General features: G+C 34.4%; 1 protein-coding gene across 6 annotated transcripts; it reads left to right on the top strand.

Annotated features, from left to right (window-relative positions):
* Positions 1-276: 276 nt before the first annotated feature.
* On the top strand, positions 277-20,412 carry ASG3 (SNF2 domain-containing protein / helicase domain-containing protein). 6 transcript variants are annotated; one of them, XM_082916498.1, is made up of 17 exons: positions 277-321; positions 3,261-3,339; positions 3,477-3,637; positions 3,804-3,935; positions 4,437-4,617; positions 6,804-6,939; positions 7,198-7,315; positions 10,427-10,516; positions 10,738-10,845; positions 10,944-11,147; positions 11,400-11,525; positions 11,600-12,258; positions 13,057-13,202; positions 14,205-14,369; positions 17,329-17,443; positions 17,530-17,763; positions 20,154-20,412. In XM_082916498.1, exons 2-16 carry the CDS (start codon positions 3,261-3,263, stop codon positions 17,552-17,554), a joined length of 2,445 nt encoding a protein of 814 aa, XP_082772624.1. In that variant the 5' UTR covers positions 277-321; the 3' UTR covers positions 17,555-17,763; positions 20,154-20,412. The 6 variants fall into 6 exon arrangements, with proteins under 6 accessions (XP_082772624.1, XP_082772627.1, XP_082772625.1 ...); XM_082916501.1 differs by lacking the exon at positions 277-321 and adding an exon at positions 449-550; XM_082916499.1 differs by lacking the exon at positions 277-321 and adding an exon at positions 2,059-2,089.
* Positions 20,413-20,567: the final 155 nt, after the last annotated feature.

Raw genomic sequence — 20,567 nt, 5'->3', positions numbered from 1 at the left:
AGTTGGAGGTTAAAATTAATGATTCGGTACACGCACCAAATTGAAATTAGATTTAAAAGTATACGACTAGATTGTTCAAATTGAAATTAGACTTTAAAGTATATGACTAAATTGTTCAAATTGAAATAATAAAACTAAAAGTCAAATTTGGGTCGAATTACAATTTGGTTATTTTGGAAAAGTTGGAGGTTAAAATTAACGATTTGTTATAAGCGCCAAATTGAAGTTCATTTCGTTGATTGTATTGCTTCATTGTTGTTGCAGGAGATGAGGTACGGTTTATATAAAATATGTGAATTCAGAATGGATTGAACTCACACAGTTAAGAAGTTTGTCATTTTGCTTTCTTTCACTTATTTTCTCTGATGATAGTTTGTTTGTATTAGTTTAATTTACTGCTGGTAGCCATTGACCAATTTGAATGTATGCCGTAAATTTTGCAGGTGAGATGTATTCTTGTTCATTACTATTGTTCAATATGCGAGTATCAATGAGGAGACATGTTCCAACACTGAGTTGGGTTAAAGTGAAATCTGAGAGATAACTAGATGTGACTATTTTTGATATTTTTCTAGTGTGAATATTTTTGGTATTTTGTATCAATTATCAATAAGAAAGGAGACATTGAGGAGAATGTGATCCATGGACTTAGTGCAAGATGGATGAAATTGAAGTGTGTCAGGGGTGTTGTGTGATTATAGTATTTTTGCTAAGTTAAATAGGGAAAATCTTATATGACTATTATGAGGGCTTATATTGCGTCGTACAGAATGTTGGACTACTAAGAAATGTGTTAATTTTTTTTTTCTTTAAGGAGCAAATATTATTGGAAAAAGCATCAAGACGATGCAAAGAACCCAATAACTACAATCAATGAAGAAATAAAGTGTTATCCCAGTAATGACAACTCAAGAGGGGGGTGAATTGGATTTTTCAAAATATTTAAGCAATATTGAAAACTAATGCAGTTTGAGCTAACTCAGAAATAAAACAGAAATATAGAACTTAAACAATCAAACAATAACTGATGAATAAGCAATGCAAATAATCACAGAAAAATATAAGTAGAGATAAGAGAAGGAGAAGAGATATCAACACTACGATTTACAGTGGTTCGGCTTAATCCAAGCCTACGTTCACTCCCCAAGTATTCTCCTTGAGAATTTCTCCACGATCTTCAAATAGCAACACAACCGCTAGCTTCACAGGTGCTAGCGAACCTTTACATTAAGTGATCTATTAAGTCGACTAGTTTTGAATCCGGTGCCTAGTCATCCCTAACCTAAGTGATTTTATCCCAAAAACCACTTACAAAAAGATCACGACTAGTTTTAAATTTGGTGCCTAGTCACACCTATCCCTAGTGATTTTATCTCAAAAACCACTCACAAAAAGATCACTCTCACAAGAGTAAGAAGAAGGGGATGCAAACCCTTTTACAATAAAAGTTCAACTCTCAACAAAATCTCACTCAAAAGTGTATATCCCAATAAAGAACAGTGGAGAGCTTTCTATTGCTTCTTTTGTGTTTTTGTTGTGTACTTCAACTGAGGCTAGAGTGCTCCTTTTATAGCTTCAAAAATATGACTGTTGGAGCTTAAAAAATATAACTGTTAAAGTTGATTCCCTTTGAATAAGGAATTCTCAAATCAATTCCTTTTGCTGTATCTTCTATATTGAACCTTTCCATACGAGAGCAATTTGAATTTTGAATTTCTATATTCTTCAATTAATCCCATAGTCCACGCTTACCTTCATCATGATATCTTCAACTTAAAATAGCAAGCCAGAGGAATCTTCAAATTCAAATTTTGTCTCTAATCTTCCTTTCTTGAATATAGCACATTGCAATTTGTCTTAAAAAAAGTTATGAACAAATCCCTTTGATTCTACAATCTTTCCTTGTAGAACAAATCTTCCTTGTATATCAAATCCAATCAAAATCCTCATTTCAAATCCTTTAATTTATTTTGAATTCAGACTCTTCATGCTTGATTTATGTTTGAACAATTTGCTCTGCAAAATACTTTGAGCTGACTCTTGGTGTTGAGCTGACTCTGAAAATTCTGGGAATTTCCTTTGCAATCCTGTAAGCTCTGAGCTGGCTCATTCTAGATTTGAGTTGACACCTTCATTTTTGATTCGATTCTATTTGGCGCAATATACTTTGAGCTTGCTCCTCTTTCTTCATGAGCTCACTCGAATCAAGAATATTGTTCCAATCAATTCTACAAATCAGACAGACTTTAATCAGCTTTAAATTTAACAATAACTTATTATAAGCATAGTCACTTAGGCTTTGTCATCATCAAAATCAATTTATATACTTCTTTGAAATCTTTAGGGCTAACCTAAAGACTCAATGAAATGTGTTAAATTGATGTTGAGATGGATGAATGGTGTTATAATAAAATATAAAATAGGAGAGTTAGAAGCAATATCAATTGAAAACAAAAATGAGGGAAAACTATTTGAAATGGTATAGTTATGTGCAACATAGACCAACTAGCGCATAAAAGAGGAGTGATTTTGATCAATTTTAAGGCTCCAGAAGAAAAAGAAAAAGGCTAGGAACAACATGGTTTATGGTGGTAAGAAAGAACATGATTGTCTTAGACTTTGTTGAGGACATGGCTTTTAATCGAATTATGAATTAATTTATCAAAAAAAAAAAAAAAAAAAATAGAATTATTAATTAAAATGGATCCATGTAGCTTACACCAAGTAATTAGGATTATTTCTTGGTGAGTTGAGTTGATCACTCCTTGCTTTAGTGTAATCCTAGTTGAGTTGCAAGTTTATTCTCCTTGAACTTCGTTATATTTATTCCATTTGCATTAAGGTTGACCCTTATTCTCCTTTTAAAAACCCTGAATTGAATGTTGTGCAAGAATATTGTATACTCTTGCATTGACCTAAAGCATAGAAGTTTATTGTTATTAGCACTGCAGAGTATGCCAGTTGTTTATATGAGCAAACTGGCACAAAATGTTTCCTCAACTTAATGCACCTTTAACCTTTGTTTTATAATGGAGGATTTGAAAGATCTGTGTGCTGGTCTATGCAAAACAGTGGATTTTCATGTTATATATCTCTGTCAGGTCAATACACATGATTCATTTGTGTTTTATTCTCTACAAGCCTACTAATTTAAGCAAAGGAGAGGTGAAGTCTCTCCTTAATACAGCTGCAATACATTGATGATAATAAATGTCTCTTTTCAATTGATTATGCTTTGGATTTAAATTGTTTATTGGCAGATGGGACTGGGGAAAACTTTGCAAGCTATTTCTTTCTTGAGCTATTTGAAAGTTTGTCAGATGTCACCTGGGCCATTTTGTGAGTAAGAATTTCTTTTTAATCATTCTGATAGGCTTGGGAATCTTTGTCTCTTCTATGGTTTTTGGTTTATCTAAACATTTTGGCTTTCACTTTTCTGGTCATTTTATGTCCTTAGTATGTTATTCTATATGCAGTGGTTTTATGTCCTCTCAGTGTGACTGATGGTTGGGTATCAGAGGTGGCCAATTTCGCTCCAAGTTTAAGAGTCCTTCGCTATGTTGGAGAGAAGGATTATCGACGCTATCTACGCAGGAAAATGTCTGAGCATGTAAAAGAGCAGTCTTCACAGTCTGATGTAAGTTTTGAATCCTGCTGCTGCATTTTATTAAAGAATGGAATATGGGTTTTTTACGGAGTTTATGGCTCTTAGGTTTGTGTGAAAAATGTCATTGCATCACATCCTTCATGATTTACCTTGGGGTTGTTCACAATCTATGTTTTCTTTGAAAATCCCTCTACAGGTACTGTCGTTTCCTTTTGATGTGCTATTGACTACGTACGACATAGCATTGATGGATCAGGATTTTCTTTCTCAAATACCATGGCATTATGCAATTATTGATGAAGCTCAAAGACTTAAAAACCCTTCCAATGTATGTTCATTTTCCCTCCAATCCATCCATCAACTTTTATTTTTGTGGTGGCAACTTGTTAGCTGATTATGAGTTAGCATCTCATGTTTTGCAGTATAGTGATTATTGTGAATATCAAAGTATACTACATAAATGATTGTCTCATTTTTGTATGTGTTGGTCACCTATAATAAGTTGGAATACATTGGCTTTTAAGAAATCATAGTAAGAATGGCAGAATGAACATGCATGAATAGTAATCTATGTAATTTTTTCCCTTGCAGACATATGTTTCAGATACATCGATTCAACTCCTAAGCAACTAGTTTCCTTTCAAGTTTTCGAGCAATTTTAGACTACTACTATCCTTGGAAGTGCTTTATTGAGCAAAATCAGATAAATTTGAATGTTAAATATTATGCTTAAGCCAACTTATCAAAAAATAAACAAATTTATGCTTAAGCTAAATTAGTTTTCTTTTTTGCTCTCATTTTAGTTTCCTAACTACCAAAACCTTAACAGGTATTGTATAATGTACTCAGAGAGCGCTTTGTCATGCCAAGACTGTTATTGATGACTGGCACTCCTATTCAGAACAATCTCACTGAACTTTGGGCTTTAATGCATTTTTGTATGCCTTCAATCTTTGGGACGCTGGAGCAGTTCCTTTCTACATTTAAGAAAGCTGGAGATCCTTTATCAGGTCATTCTTGTCTTTAAATGAATCAATAATCTGAGACAGTCTTTCCTTTCGAGATATGCTCATTACCCTGGCGCAACCCTTAACTGGCTGGAGGCCTACTATCCACTTTCGAAGCCTAGGGGGAAGCCCATGGGTCCATTGTGTAGACCGAAGTCTTCTTGACTCAATAAATGTAATTGGTAGATTATTATCATTAAATTATTATTATTTAGCTAGGATTCAAATAAATATTTTCTTAGGATATTTGATGGTGTTACCAAATAATATTAGGATTTAGTTCCCACTTTGATTGGGATTATCAGTGTATAAATATTGTATTTTGCTTTGTATAATGCAGATTTGGATTAATAATATTGTAAGTGTTTTAGGGCTGTGGCCTCTTAAGTGTTTCTCTCTCTCTTTCCCCACTATGTTCTACACCACCTAGATTTGGGGTTCTCTGATATTGTCCTTCATGCCTGTGTCTTTCCGTACTTCCTTCTTATCATAATTCAAATTGCCGAGGCATTTCACCTTATACATGATGGAAGCTTACATATATACTCTTCACACATTAAATCTATCAAATATTAATTACAATTCTATAGGCTTTCTTTTGTTTGGCTTTTGAGGCTAAGCACTTTGCTTTGTTTCTGCTATGTATATGGGTTGTTTACCCTTTTTGTTCCTCTTCTTATGTATCCAAAAAAAAGAAAAGAAAAACACTACCACATATTAATAGCTGTTTTTTTTTTTGGGTATGATTTTTGAGAGATTTTATATTAGCACACTTATTGTTCTTTATTCACCTGTTCATTCTTTATCTTTAATTATCTGTTGATGTTGATCTATCTTTGCTTACTGTGCATCAGTCATCGGTTCATTGCTTATTGTTGAATTGCAAGACGAACTATAGTTCTATTCTGTGCATGATGGTGTGAAAAATTGCATCCAATAACAGATTAAACTGGACTATCGTAGTATATGATTATTTACAGATTTTATTCATATAAAGCTTGTATTTTTGTAGCTACTGCTTCATTGCTGAATATCATGGTAGTATTGACCTATGCAACTTTTTTCTTTACTTCTTTGCATTTGTTCTCATGATTCATGAGTAAATAGCTCTAAACAATATGCTGTTTAGATTCTCCCATTAATTTTCTTTTTGATTGGTTGGAGTAGGGGGAGTGTATATCTTACATAGCAAGCACTCATGGAATATTGTGCCTACTGCATTCTGTTGCTGTGTTGATTTCTGACTTGGACAAAATTTACTGTGTGATACCCAAATTTAGATATCTTTTTTAGTATTGATGACTGGTTATTTTCATCTGGAAAATTCAAGCATACTTGCACCAAAAATATTCATGTCGACATCAAAATTGAAGTGTAGTAATTATGAGGATGTCAGTATTTGTTTCACATAATAGTGGTTTTGTTGATCAGAACCAATGGCTGCCGCAGAAACTCGAAAAGGACTATGGAAAGACATGTTTTAATTGTGGGCAAGAAAAGACTATTGATGGCACTGGCCTGGTAAAAAATTGTATCCTTGTGCAAGATAGTGGTACAAAACTATTGAGAGAAGCTGATATTGTTGAATATGTGGCATCAGAGAGATGGGAACAATTTTGTAGATCACTTGGTAGGATTTGCAGTTAAGGGTCTGATTATGATTATTATGGTGGTGTGGTACATATGCGGATGCTTCTTGATCATCCATGCTTTCTCAAGTTCCATAAGAACTTTGGTCACTATTCCCCCACTTAAACTTAATATCTGACTTCACACTGTGGTAAGAGGTAGGAGGTTGCCTCATATTTGTTGCAAAAGTGCTTGGACTTTTAAGTTGTTGAGATTTTTGTTTCCAGGTCTACTGCTAAATGGATTTAGATTGAAGCCTATAGTTGGTATTTACTGGCAAGGGAGAAAGCTGACTTTCACAGCATCTACACACACACAAACATATATAGATCTATCAAATTTTTTGGATCTGGATTTTTGGACTCTTGTTGAAATCAATGTGCACATCATCTTATCAGTTTTTGGATTGTTTAATTGCCGACCTCTACTTTTACATTATTGGGTTAATTCCTGGTCTTGCTGAATTAGCATTCCTGTAATAATTTGAAATTCATCAAAGAAGAATAATCTTATAAGTAATGAATCTTTGTTCTAACGCTTCGGAAACTTTTTCTAAGCAGGTCATGATGCAGCTGAAGTTAAGGGACTATTTAAAATCTTGAAATATATATTGGGAGCTTTTATGCTTCGAAGAACAAAATCTAAGCTTATTGACTCTGGAACTCTTGTGCTGCCACCTCTTACTGAGATCACAGTGTTAGTTCTTTAAGCTGGTTTCTTTTTATCTTTTTTTTTGCCCATGCATTCCAAGGACACAAGCACAGACACGACCTCTTACACATTTTCAAATTACTCAAATCACCCACTTGACCTTGATTGTTGGCTTAAGATGTAACCGATTGTATTTTGCATTAAAACATTGCATTGTAGCTGTTTTGCAAAACAACCTTTTTAAATTTATATAGCTGTTCGGATGGAGCAATGTTAAGATGCTTATAAAAATTTTGTTTATAGGATGGCACCCTTGGTGAACCTGCAAAAGAAGGTGTACATGTCAATATTGAGAAAGGAGCTTCCCAGACTTCTTGCATTCTCTTCTGGAGCTTCTAATCATCAATCCTTGCAGAATATTGTATGTTATTATTTTTCCAATCAAGTCGGGTCGGCTACATGCACTAAAAGCCTTCCTTTTTATCTTATGTTATCTATGCTCCCACTCTCCTAGATGTATTATTGCCTTATATATGCACCCCCTGAAATTCATGAGCAGTAGGTCTCATTCCGAGGAGTGGATTTGGTTGTTTACTGTATTAGACAACTAGTTGATCTAACTGCTTAAGCTACTAAGGAATTGATCCAACACTAAATATTAAGCTCTCACACCCTCTATCCTTGTGATGATTGTATTTGGTGATACAAATTGATAGAACTGGGTGCAAATGCACAAAACATAATACATAGACAAAAGGAAGGGAAAAAGAGATACATATGGAGACATTTGAGCCCAAGATATCTCAAAAACAAAGCTTTGATATTATGTTAAATAGTGAAACAGAAGACAGAATGAGAAGAAGACACACAGTTAGTCTTCAAAGAGCGAATCATCTATTACACTGATATCAAGCTTCATTTTCATATAGCTAACAAGGTAAGTGGACCTTGCATTAAACTGTTTGTTTCAAAATTATAGGTTTTCTTGTTGAAACTGATGGACCTGATGCTTAGAATCAAACAAGTATCAACAATCCTTTTCCTTTGCTTTACTTGGGGAATAATAAAGCTAGTTATATTAGTAGAATGAAATAGAAGATTTCAAGTTTTTGTTGATTAGGTGACACCCAGATTTGAACTGGGAAAGAAGGATATACAGTCCCCCACCTTACCACTTGGCCATGTCGTCAAAGGGATACAAAATAGATGAAAAAAATTCCCCTTTTAGGTTGGGTTACATCTTTTTATTTATTTTTATTTTATTGTACTTGGAGCAATAGAAAAAGGGATGAAAAGAAGACAAAGCTTGCCAACTAATTCTGGTGGTGGGGCTGATGCCACATCTATTGCATGACTAAATAAGTATGATAGGTTTTGGAGTCTAAAGTGAAGGCTATGATTTTCACAATCATCAAGAAGCCTTCTCGGTCCAAAAGGAAGTGTCCATGGTAGTGTTGGGGTCTTTATTTAGATTTATTCTGAACTAGTATGTTGCTGGAAAGATTTTGTAGCATTATATCATGTTTTAGTAGTTAGGAGTATTTGGCAATTTTAATAATTGTTGGACATGGGTAGTACTCATAGTCCTTGGGTCATAAATTGGGTTAAGTAATGTTATTTGATTTTTATTTGAATTTGATCTAGAAGATTTCTACTTATCAAATATTAGTTTCTTTCTAAATTGGAAGTCCTTATAAAAGTAAGAGTGTTTTTTTTTTTTGTCTATAAATATGCGTGTGATCCTAATGATTCAATGGAGTTGATATTATGAAGAATTGGTATGGTGTTTTGTTTAAGATTTCCTTAACCCTTGTGTGGGTAAGCTCTTGTTTTTTTATTCTTTTTCTTCTTATTTGTGCAAATAACCTAAGTATTATTCTCGGGTTACAGTTCAATACTCTCAAAAAGTGCCTTTTTCGGCCCTTATACTATAGCCAATCAAGTTCAAATTGTCCCCAACCTTTTCCCTTACCCTTTGACCACCAAATCCACACTCAAACACCAGGAAATAGTTGTTGCACAGAAAAATACTGCTACTAATTTTAGAAATCCTGTTTGAAATCCAAGCCCAAACTAGCCTTTTCAATCTAGAAACTATAAAAAAATTTCCCCTCATAAAATCTTACCCTAGAGGTTTCCAATAAACAAAACCCACCACAATACCTATTAACCACTCCAAATTTTTTAAAGCTGTCCAACCACAATACCTATTATATTTATAGGCAACAGTACTACTCCAAGCTTTGTAAAGCTGTCCTGCATCAGGTGCATATCCTTATATGGTATGTGTTCAAGCAACATCATTTTGACGCACTAAATTAGATGTCTAGCCCTTATGAATGTTTCTTTCTTAGTGAAGTTGACCAAAGCCTCATGTGGAAGTTCCTCTATAGGGTTATTGGGTTTGTCTGCTTTCTTGTAAGAAGTGAAAGCATTAGGGGGAAGTTAGAAGGCTACCAGTTGAACATAAAATGACGAAAAGTTATATGATGTGGGATGTCCTTGTGCAATGTAAACTAACACACTTGTAAGGAGATGCTAAAAGAAATAGAGGAAGGGCAATGGAGGACATGGGTTGAGGTGGTAAGAAAGCACGTGATTGCCTCTTAATGAGGACCTGGCTTCTAATAGAGCTAACTGGAGGAAACAGATTCATGTAGCCAATCCCAATAAATTGGGATATAGGCTTGTCAAGTTGAGTTGAGTTGAGATTTTTGCTTTTTTCTTTTCTCTAGCTGTTCCTTAGTATGCATTGTTTCAGTCAGCAGCGAAGGAAGCACAATTGCCAGGTGCAACCTACAGTTGGGTCGTTATTCTCTGTATCCAATTTGATGTGCACTGTCATTAAGAAATAAAAGCTCATGCTTATCCATGAAATCTCTGTGCCAATCAATTACTGTTTACGCTTAAATTTATTGTCTTACAAGTTTGACTTTCTAATTAGTCTTACAAGTGCAACTACCTATTGAACTGATAATCTATGCTACATGGACTCTTCTATTTAGTGTCCACCGGATGTGATAATGATAAGGGTATGGGATATGTGTCTGACACCAATGTTTGAAGAAGAAGAAAGTCACATTTGCTTGTAAAAAAATATTTCCATCTTCTCACATGGATGAGAGAGAAATTTAAAATTTTACTCAAATCCTATTTAATTTCAAGAACATTTCTATATAATTTACAATATCTTATATTAGAACATTAGACAATGTACAATATATATAAGTGTCCATGGCGTGTCCCTGTACCCATATCCATTTTTGGATACATATCCCAATATCCTAAAATTTAAATTTATGAAAGTCTGATGCTTGGACACATACTCGCACCTGAGTCCATGTAACAGAGACTGATCCTAATGTGCTTGGTTTTCATCTTTCTTGTGGCATAAGTGTTACTTTTGTGTGTGGACAATATTATCAATAGGGTCTGGCCTTTATTTCCTTTTCTTTCCTTTTTTTGTGTTCCTGTTTTCGAACTGCTTTCAACTGGAAAGCTTATTACCAACTAATTTGCTGCTTCTGCTCAGGTAATGCAGTTACGAAAAACATGCAGCCATCCTTACCTCTTCCCTGGTATTGAGCCTGAGCCTTATGAAGAGGGCGAACACCTGGTTCAGGTAGCCCAACTGGTTTACTCAACTGAAATGTAGTTTTGGTGTTTATAATTATCTCCAAATTCCAGAAAAAGAAAAAAAAAATAAAAATGAATAGGATGCTTTTCCCAGTCTTTACACGGAAAACCTTTTTGCTGCATTTCTATCTTGTTTGCTGCTGATTCTGTCTTTTACTCTTTCATTTAGTTTTTTGCTAATAAAATACCTTTTGACTTTCCTTTCAGGCCGGTGGTAAACTTATAATCTTGGACCAGCTACTTAAAAAGCTACATGACACTGGACATCGTGTTCTTCTGTTTGCTCAAATGACCCATACACTTGACATATTACAGGTGGTTATCTTATTTTCTGAAATTATAATGGAAATTTGTACCAGAGAGTGATACATGCGAGTGTCTAAAATCTTTTGTTATATTATTGTGCAATATAGGATTTCATGGAGTTAAGGAAATATTCTTATGAGCGTCTAGATGGATCAATTCGGGCAGAGGAGCGCTTTGCTGCAATAAGAAGTTTCAGTCAGCAATCAGTCAAAGGGAGTTTTAAGCCTGAAGCTGATCAAAGTGGTGCATTTATCTTTATGATTTCTACAAGAGCTGGGGGAGTTGGCCTGAATCTTGTTGCTGCTGATACAGTGAGCATCACCAATATCTAATCAATTCCCTTTTACTTTCACTAATAAAAAATAAAACAGTTACTTCTTTGTTGCTTTCACCCAAAATGGCTGTAGAAATTCAAGACCACGGATAAGAAAGTGTTATCAAATAAATGTCCTTGGATATACATCCAGACATATCTCTGTTTTCTCCTATTTGCTTTTATTCAATATTTATGTTCTTTTAGTCATATATGCTTTCTGACTACTTACTGATAACACGTAGTGTAGGTTATATTTTATGAGCAAGACTGGAATCCCCAGGTCGATAAACAGGCTCTTCAGCGGGCACACCGGATTGGTCAGATAAATCATGTCTTGTGTATAAACTTAGTTACTGGACAAACAGTTGAGGAGGTGAGATAAGTGAAACTTTTGTTAGAGTTGAAGTTTGTTTCTTCCTTTACAATCTGGTTCCAATGTCAATGTAGGTTATCCTTCGGAGAGCAGAGAAAAAGTTGCAGCTAAGCCATAATGTTGTAGGAGAGGATCTTATGGACCATGAAGGAAAAGAAACAACAGGAGCTGAAGCTGGTGACTTGAGATCTGTCATATTTGGTTTAAATATGCTTGATCCTACAGAGATGAGTAATGAACAACCTGATCAACTGAATATGTCCGAATTGCATGTTATGGTTGAAAAGGTAATTGCATTGCGCTACAAACAACAATCAGACAAGGATGATAGGAAGTTTGAGGTCAATCCAATGGATCTATTAAATGCACATGACCTTGTGAAAAAAGATCCCACTTCTGTTGCTTATCCTGGTTTTGATGAAGCTTCGTATCTCTCATGGGTTGAGAAGTTCAAAGAAGCATCAGAGTCACGTGATAGTCCTGTTTTGGAGTTGGGAAATAGGAGAAACTTACCTGAGGAAAAGCAACAGAGAGCTGAGGCTGCAAGGAAGAATGCAGAGGAGAAGAAAGTGTCCAAGTGGGAAGCTCTTGGATACCATTCCTTGTCTGTCAATGATCCTATCTGCCCTCCCAATGGTGATATGATGTCAGATTCAGGTTCTGTTCATTTTGTTTATGGAGACTGCACACGTCCATCAAAAATTTGTCCATCAGATCCTGCAATCATATTCAGGTAAGTATCACTTTTGGAAATGGACCACCATCAAGTTTCATTAATATGTTCATAACATTACTACAGAAGAAATTTATCACAAAAAAAAGAAGAAGAAGAGATTACAGTACAGGAGTACTAATTTTTGACAATTACTCTTGGTATGTTTATTAGTAGTGTTTATTTACTCACATAGTATTTCATGGCACATTTTTGAGTCATGGGAACCAGCCTCTTCACAATCTCCTTTTATGTGGTTCACCAGACAATTTTGAGAGGGGTCTCATTGTGATTTTTGGAAAAAAAGAAGTGTCCCTGTATTTCTCACAAGCCTCAATGGGTGTGTAATTTACCCTGCTGAAGTGACAGATGCTATGCACCTTTAGTACTGGATTGATTTGGTCGTTTTATTGTAAAGCATATGAACCATTGCATGACCTACAATTTTGTTGCAGAATACATTACATGAAATTGTGTTTGTTATGGGAATGAAATAGTTGGAGGGCTCATGTAGCCCACTCCAGTTAGTTGTGGTTCAGGCTTTGTTGAATTGCAAGGTGTTTATAGAAACACATGACTATTGCAATGACCTTCTCTTTTGTGGCTAAATTTTGTAGTGTCATTTCAAGAACATCGTTCACTACTATATTTTTTATGTAGTAGGAATTACTCCTACTTAGCAGCTGTTATATGTTTCCATAACTAAACTCTTTTGAAGGACGAACATCTTCAAATTTATGGGTCACAGAAAGTACTATCTATTGCCTTGTTTTTCTTCTTTCAATAATTCCCATCTCTTATTATCTATTTCTTTGGCAGCTGTGTTGATGACTCTGGAAACTGGGGCCACGGAGGTATGTTTGATGCGCTGGAAAAACTTTCAGCAAGTGTCTCAAGTGCATATCATCGAGCTTCTGAATTTAAGGACCTTCATCTTGGTGACCTTCATCTTATAGAAATCGAAGGTCAGCTCTTGTTTCTTACTTGCTTGTGTTCAATATTTGTTCTCTCTTTTCTCCCAAATTGCTTGCAATGTGCATTGACAAAAGATATGCATGTGCACGTAAGCTTTCACATTCCTTTACATTACTATCATCACAATTTCAACTAAAATTTGACCATGCTTTTTCTTCAACCCCACTTGCAAATTGGAGTAGCAACAGATGGGTAGTGAAGTTGACAAATTGTTTTACCAAATGAAAGAAGCTTAGATAATTTGTTGATTACTGAATTTCACCTATTATTTGAACCTGGCTTCCAAATTTCTGTTATTTATTTGGAAAAAAAATCCTATATGTTTTTGTGGTGGTCATTAGATGGGAAATGTTCAAGTATGTGATACCTTGTATCTCACTTTCACGCAATACCTTATATCTCACTTATCTCCTGGGGTATTGAATAAGTTGTTAAATAAACTGAGATAATTTTTTGCGTAAATTACACTAATCTCTGTTGAGGTCTAGACAAAATACATTGAGCTCTACCAGTTTAGCATAATTATATTGAGCACCCTTAAAGTTTTAATTTACACCCTTTCATACAAATTTCTTTAGTCATATGGATAAAAAATGAGGTTATCTCTCTTTTATATTCAAATGTATATTTACCTCGTTCATCCCTGTGTCTTTAGCCCCCTTTTCATAAAAAAATTCTTTAGTTGTATGGATGGAAAAATGATGCTATCATCTCTTTTACATTCAAATGTGTATTTTACCTTGTTTATCTCTGTCTACACACCATCTACATTAGTTTCGGTTGTTTTAGCCTTATTAAGAGGGAGGCCGTTGTAATCACGCCAAACTTGTAAGGGCTTATTGTATTTTTCTAAATCTCAAGGGTGTTCATGGTAATTTACCGTATAATTTTTTTGTTATATTGTGAACATTCCTTTTTTTTTTATTTTATTTTATATATAATTATTCTTTTCCTAATTTTATTGCCTTTAAACTCAAATTATTTTTGTGCAGAGGATCATGATGAACAAACCAATTATGGTAATGCTCCTCAATGGGTGGCATTGGCTGTTGTACAATCGTACAATCCTAAGCGTAAAGTTCCTCGCAGCAATATCTCTATTCCTGATTTGGAGCGTTGCCTATTAAAAGCATCATTCTCAGCTGCCCAAAATTCTGGTATTTGGATTTTGATTTTGATACTCATTATAAAATCATTTTGCTTTAGTTTTCATCAATTTTCTTTCTCCTGATAAATATCATATTTGGGCTAGGTTATGCATTCTTTTCTTATTAAAGCACACAATTTATATATGCTCCACATTAGATAGAAGGAGAGAGAGAAAAAAAGTGACTGAAAACAGTTTTGAAAAAATTGTAAACCAAACAAATTTTGGGTTTTGAGCTCTCAAAAATTGTTTTCAAAACTAAAGCAAACAAGGCCTGGTTGTTCATTATTGCAAGCTAAGGTCATGAAATTGTTTTAACTGATTGTCTAGGAAGAATGGATGTGAACGCGAGACACATATATGAAATGATGTAGACATGTCGACACAACTATTTTGAAAAATCAAAACTCAATATGGAGTTGAATTTTGTAATAAGGCAATAAGTTTATTTATTTTTTTATGGTGACAATAAGGTTGAAATATGGAGAGATAATAGAGATAGAAAAGAGAAAAGAAAGAACACAAAAGTTTAACGTGGTTTAGTCAATATTGGCCTACATCCACATATACACAAAGCCCTAGGAGGCTACATGCTGGTTTGGCATCACCTATAAAAGTTAAAAAGTCACTAAAAAAGCAAAAAAGTTCATATTATTCACCTATATTTTGGCAGGAAATCTGTTGGATAAAAAAAAAAAAAAAGTGCAGGCTGTGCAGCCACAAAACAGCAGCCACAATTTCCCATAAAAAAAGAAAACGTGGCACAATGTAAGCCACACATTCTCATAAATAAATAAAAAATTTTGAAAAGAGAGAGAGTCAGCGCAGTGTTGCTGACTGTGCCAGTAAGGGTAATTTGGTAATTTTGATATTTGCTACAATATTTTATTACACATTTTTTTCGTAAAAAGTCAAAAAGTTTTCCCAAACATACATCTTTTTTCCTTTACTTTTTTAGTAAAAAAGTCAAAAAGTGTACTTTTTTAGTTTATCCCAAACACCCACTACATATTTCATTCACACAACTTAATACTCTTGTTTACATGATACATCATATATATAGAGTGGGAGATATAATTAAATCCCTTTAGTTAAGGAATTGAAATAAATCAAATATACAAAAAATCATAATAAGCACAAATCATGGGACCTCTATATATTATGATATCTTTCATATCTTCTAATATCTTTGACAATATAATCTTATCTCCAACACTCCCTCTCAAGTTGGAACACGGAACAGTTGTAGTGAAATGTCCAATTTGAACTTGAAAATAGGACGGTCATTACAAACAACTACGATGAAGTTGCGGAAAGACAACAACAATTGTAATAACTCTATTCATTGACAACTTCAAAGAACATAGGCAAGGAATGAACATCTTGCAATAGAGAAACATGCATGGAATCAGTGATGATGGCAAGAGAAATCAATTGAGAGAGAGAAAGCAATAAGACCGAAGCAACAATAAATCACCACAAACAAAAAGGCCGGACAAACGGTGTCTTACAAAGAATGCTACCGAACACACCAGTAGCTCAAAAACAAAAAAAGAATCAAATATGTGGTTACCACATCAGCACAGAGACAGTAAAAGGATAGAGAAGTAGTTGGAAAACTATGCGTATCACAGAATAATACTACTGAACAAACTGGTAGCTCCGAAACAAGTAAAAATTACAAAGTTTGCTTACCACATGAGCAAATTATTGGTCAACTCAAAGAAGAGAGAAAAACATCTTGATAACAAAAAAGGTGGAGTGAGAAAGCACTCTAGAGAGAAACAAGCATAGGGTTTGGTGGGCACTAATACCAAGTTGAATTTTGTAACAAGGCAATAAGGTTGTATATGAAGAGATAATAGGGAAAGAAAAGAGAAAGAAAGAACACAAAAGTTTAATGTGGTTCGGCCAATATTGGCCTACATCCACACACACAAAGCCTTAGGGGTCTACATCTTTCATTCGCACAACTTAATACTTTTATTTACATGATACACGATATATATAGAGTGGGAGATACATTCAAATCCCTTCAGTTAAGTAATTGAAATAAATAAAAAATACAAAAAATTATAATAAGCACAAATCATGGGATCTCCATATATTATGATATCTTTCGTATCTTTTGATATTTTTGACAATATACTCTTATCTCCAGCACATGGTAGGGACACAACAACAAATAAATATATATATATATACACTTGTGAAATTAACAATAAAAATCATTCATTTTTTTACATTACATATACATTTATGTTTTATTGTATCAAAATAATAGAAGATCTTTTTCGACATTCATTATGCAGTGGAAAAGAAGTTGTATATGTTTTATTGTATCAAAATAATAGAACTTTTTCGACATTCATTATGTAGTGGAAAAGAAGTGAGGTAAAAAGGTCTTAATATCTGTTTGAAAAAACTTCATTCATAAACAAATTGGAAGTTTTAAGCATTAGATTTTTAAAATTTAAAGGCTAAAGGAAGAAGGATTAATAGGTTCAAAATCCACAATCTTTTGGTTTCAATTATTGGTTTCCATTATTATCCTCAACCTTGCGATGTGTTTAATGTTTTTCTAAGTGATTGTTCCGTGTGTCTCCCAAGTTGAAAGTGTGTCCATTTCTATATGTATTAAAAAAAATGATATTTGGACACATATCTGACACGTTTCAAGGTGTGTTTGACATGAAGACACCACCTTCTTTGAAGTTTCCACACTTCTTGGCTGGTTGTTAGTTTAAACATTAAATTTATTCCTTTATGCTGTGGTTGGTTCATGGATTTGGGTAGGAATTTGGAAAGAGAAAGGGAAAAGGTGTGTGAAATGTAGCCATATTTCATTCACATTTCACTTACATTTTCTCTTGTCCTTTCCAAATTACTACCCAAATTTATGAACCAAACACAACATTAAGGTTTTTATATATTTCTAAGGTGTTGTTCTAATTTTAAATTTTAAAAAGCTTCAATCCATATGCCACGAATTGGGTATCAAGATGGATCAGATCGGTCAGAATGGTATACCGTTGAGCGTCTTCTACGAAAATATGCTGCTTTATATGGCATAAAGATTTTTGTGTACGTCTCTCTCAAAAGCTCTCCTGCTATTGTATATACAACCATATGTAACATAATCTTAATTTTATTACTGTCATATTCTGCAGGTATTATTTTCGACGTTCATCTTGAGGCCGGAGGCTGAACAGTGTATTTAGCAATTGCCACTAACATATCCTTGGTGTTGTATCTTTCAGATAATTGACAATGAATTATGTTGACATCATTCCATGTTTGTGAACGTTCCAACTTCACTTTCAATTTGCCTTCTTTGCTTTAGCTGGAGTGTTTGGAAATCAGCCTTGTCAATAGGGTGTTTGAATGCATATTTTCCTTTACAGGTTAGTGCTCTTATTTATGCTTACAAACTGTCATGGTTTAGATGATTCAGAGAGCATGCTTACAAACTGTCATGGTTTAGATGATTCAGAGAGCATCCAATACACTCAAGAAGTATTCGATGCTAATGAAAAATTAAAGAAAACTAATTTCTAATTACGAATACATTTAGAAAGCAATGGATATGTAGCTGCAAGTATTCGAGGAGTATCAGTATTTGATGTGAATACAACTCCCCTGGATAAGCATCTTTGCCTTGGTTTATACCCATTTTTTTTGGGTACGGAAACAATAAAGCCAGGATTTTATTTATATCATGATTTCAAAATTAGTTACAGCTTTGTAAGGTTAGTTTGAGCCTATTTGGTGCAACTTTCTGCAAGTTAAAAGTTGATAATTAAAAAATAGAAGCGAAAAGCATATCTCTTTCACCTTTTTGATACTCAAATTTTAAGCTTGTTTAAGTTATTTTCGCCTCCTTAACTTTTAAGTAGAAGAAACTGTACTAAAATTCTGACATAGATTAAAAAAAAAAAAAAAAAACAAACAAACAAACAAACAAACTATAGATAGTCTCAATAAGTTATACCAAACATGCCCAAGTATTTGTTTGTATAGCGATCCCAGTTTTCCTCCATTGTATATTGTGTTTCGGACTTAGGTTCCGTAGTTGTTGGTTGTTGCCTATATCTTGTTTTCATCCTTTAATTCCTTGTATTTGAGTTTTGAGATATATTGGGTAGATTTGTAACAGGTTGGGTGTGATTTGAAACAAATGGTTGCTGTCCAGATTTTAGTTTCTTCGCTCGAGCGAGCTTTGTGTTTTAGTTCCTTCGCTCGAGGCAGGATTCCTTCACTCGAGCGAGCTTTGGGTGGTGTGTCTTTTGACTTGAGCGAGCACTCTTGCGCTCGAGCGTGCGTCTGCGTCTCTTTTTGACCTGAAGGTTGTGTTTCTTCGCTCGAGCGAGCGAGCTCTATATTTTGGGTTTCTTCGCTTGGGCGAGAACTCCTGCGCTTGATCGTGCTTCTGGGTTGCAGACCTGAAGCTTCGCATTGTTCGCTCGAGCGACCACTTTTTCGCTCGAGCGAGCCTTGAGTATATCAGTTGCAGCAGCGTATTTCTTCTTCAACTTTTCATTTCTTTTTTCCTCAAAACCCTAGATCTGACTGTTTCTCTCTCTATACACTACTTCTCTCTACAAATACTCTTGATTTAGAGTGTCTCTACCTTAGTCCCTTTGTTAACTTAAAAGGCTTGAGCTTCTCGTGGGATACATTTTGATCCGAAAAGGTTGGGATTTGGAGCATCTTGGATTTTCTCTCTTCTTCTCCTTTGAGCTCTTCAATTTGAGGTAGGGATAACCTACCCTTTTCTATGAGTTTTGACATAAATGTTGGGTATTTCATATAGATGGTGTCTTCAATTGTTAAGCTTCATGTATATGTGAGACCTTGGAAAATGGGATTATTGGTGTAAAATTGAGGAAATTGAGCCTTAAGGCTAAAGTTGAGAAAATGGGAAAAATGCCCTAATTAAAAGTGATTGATTAATTTGTATAATTAATTTGGAAATGTATGGAAATATGAAATTGAGTTGAAAATCATGAAATTGGGAAATTATGAGATTGAATGGTGTAGTTGGATTGATTAATCACTCACCTATGAAAATGATGATAATCTATCTGTTTGATAAATTTATTATCTGTTTAGAAATAATTGTTTTGGGCTATCGGTGGAAGATAGTCTTGATTGTTGTAGACACTGCATTATAATTAGGTAAACTGAAATTAATCATCTGGAATATGTCATTGAATATGACGGTCGGAATACCACTTTGAATATGTGCATTAAATGATCATTGTATATGATAACGTGTTTAAATACATTGCATATGTATTTTTGTTTGAGAGGAGATATGGGATGTACTCCATGGTTTGGGTGGAGATAGGGGATGGACTCTATTGATAATTAAGTTGGCCGGAGTGTCCAGGGTGAAAGTCCCGAAATCTTATATACATCCGAATGATGTTGATGAATTGAAGTTTTACCTTTATGAGTTGTAGTCTCATTTGAAATTGTTGATGATAGAAGCGTTGATAATATGAGATGTAGTCTCGTTTTGAATCTTTGATAATTGAAGTGTTAATAAGATGAGGTGTAGTCTCATTTAAATTGTTTGGTTAGATAATGGACCATGTCTGTGCATTGAATTGGATGAATAAAGAGAAGTGGAATGAAACATGATGTAATTGTTGTTGAGCTGGGAAATGTTGTGAGTTGGTTTATAAGTGTTAACTATTTGTCGAATGCTAATGTTTTAGTTATTTCTCATAATTGGTTTAGCGTATCTCTACTGGGCTTTGGCTCACCCTATATGAGACATCATTTTCAGGTACAGGTGATATGCCGTCTCCAAGGATGTAGCTTGGGAAGTTTAGAAGCTGAAGGCTTATTTTTGTTGTTACCTTTTTGTATTATATGTAATTCAAGCTAAGGGCTTAATATGTTAAGAGTTAGAGCTCTCTTTTGTTGTAACCAAGTGTTGACTTGGAAAGTTGTAAGCCCGTAGGGCATTCATTTACTTTTGTTGTTAACATGTAATATTTTTGTAATGAACACTCTGATAAATGAATATATGTTTATTTCTCCTATGTCTATGGATATCATGAATGGTTGGTTTATGTACTTAAATTTGAGGGCGTTACAGTTTGCCATCATGAAAAGTAAAGATTATGGGACAGTCATCGACATCCAGAACCCCCATGTCCATTAGAGAATAGGAACGTAGCTTTGATAAGCAAAACAG

This window comes from Camellia sinensis, chromosome 2, assembly GCF_055761805.1.
Source record: "Camellia sinensis isolate YWXY chromosome 2, ASM5576180v1, whole genome shotgun sequence".
NCBI lineage: Eukaryota > Viridiplantae > Streptophyta > Magnoliopsida > Ericales > Theaceae > Camellia > Camellia sinensis.
Note: the sequence above shows the minus strand (reverse complement) of the source record. Positions and strands in the feature narration are given on the sequence as shown.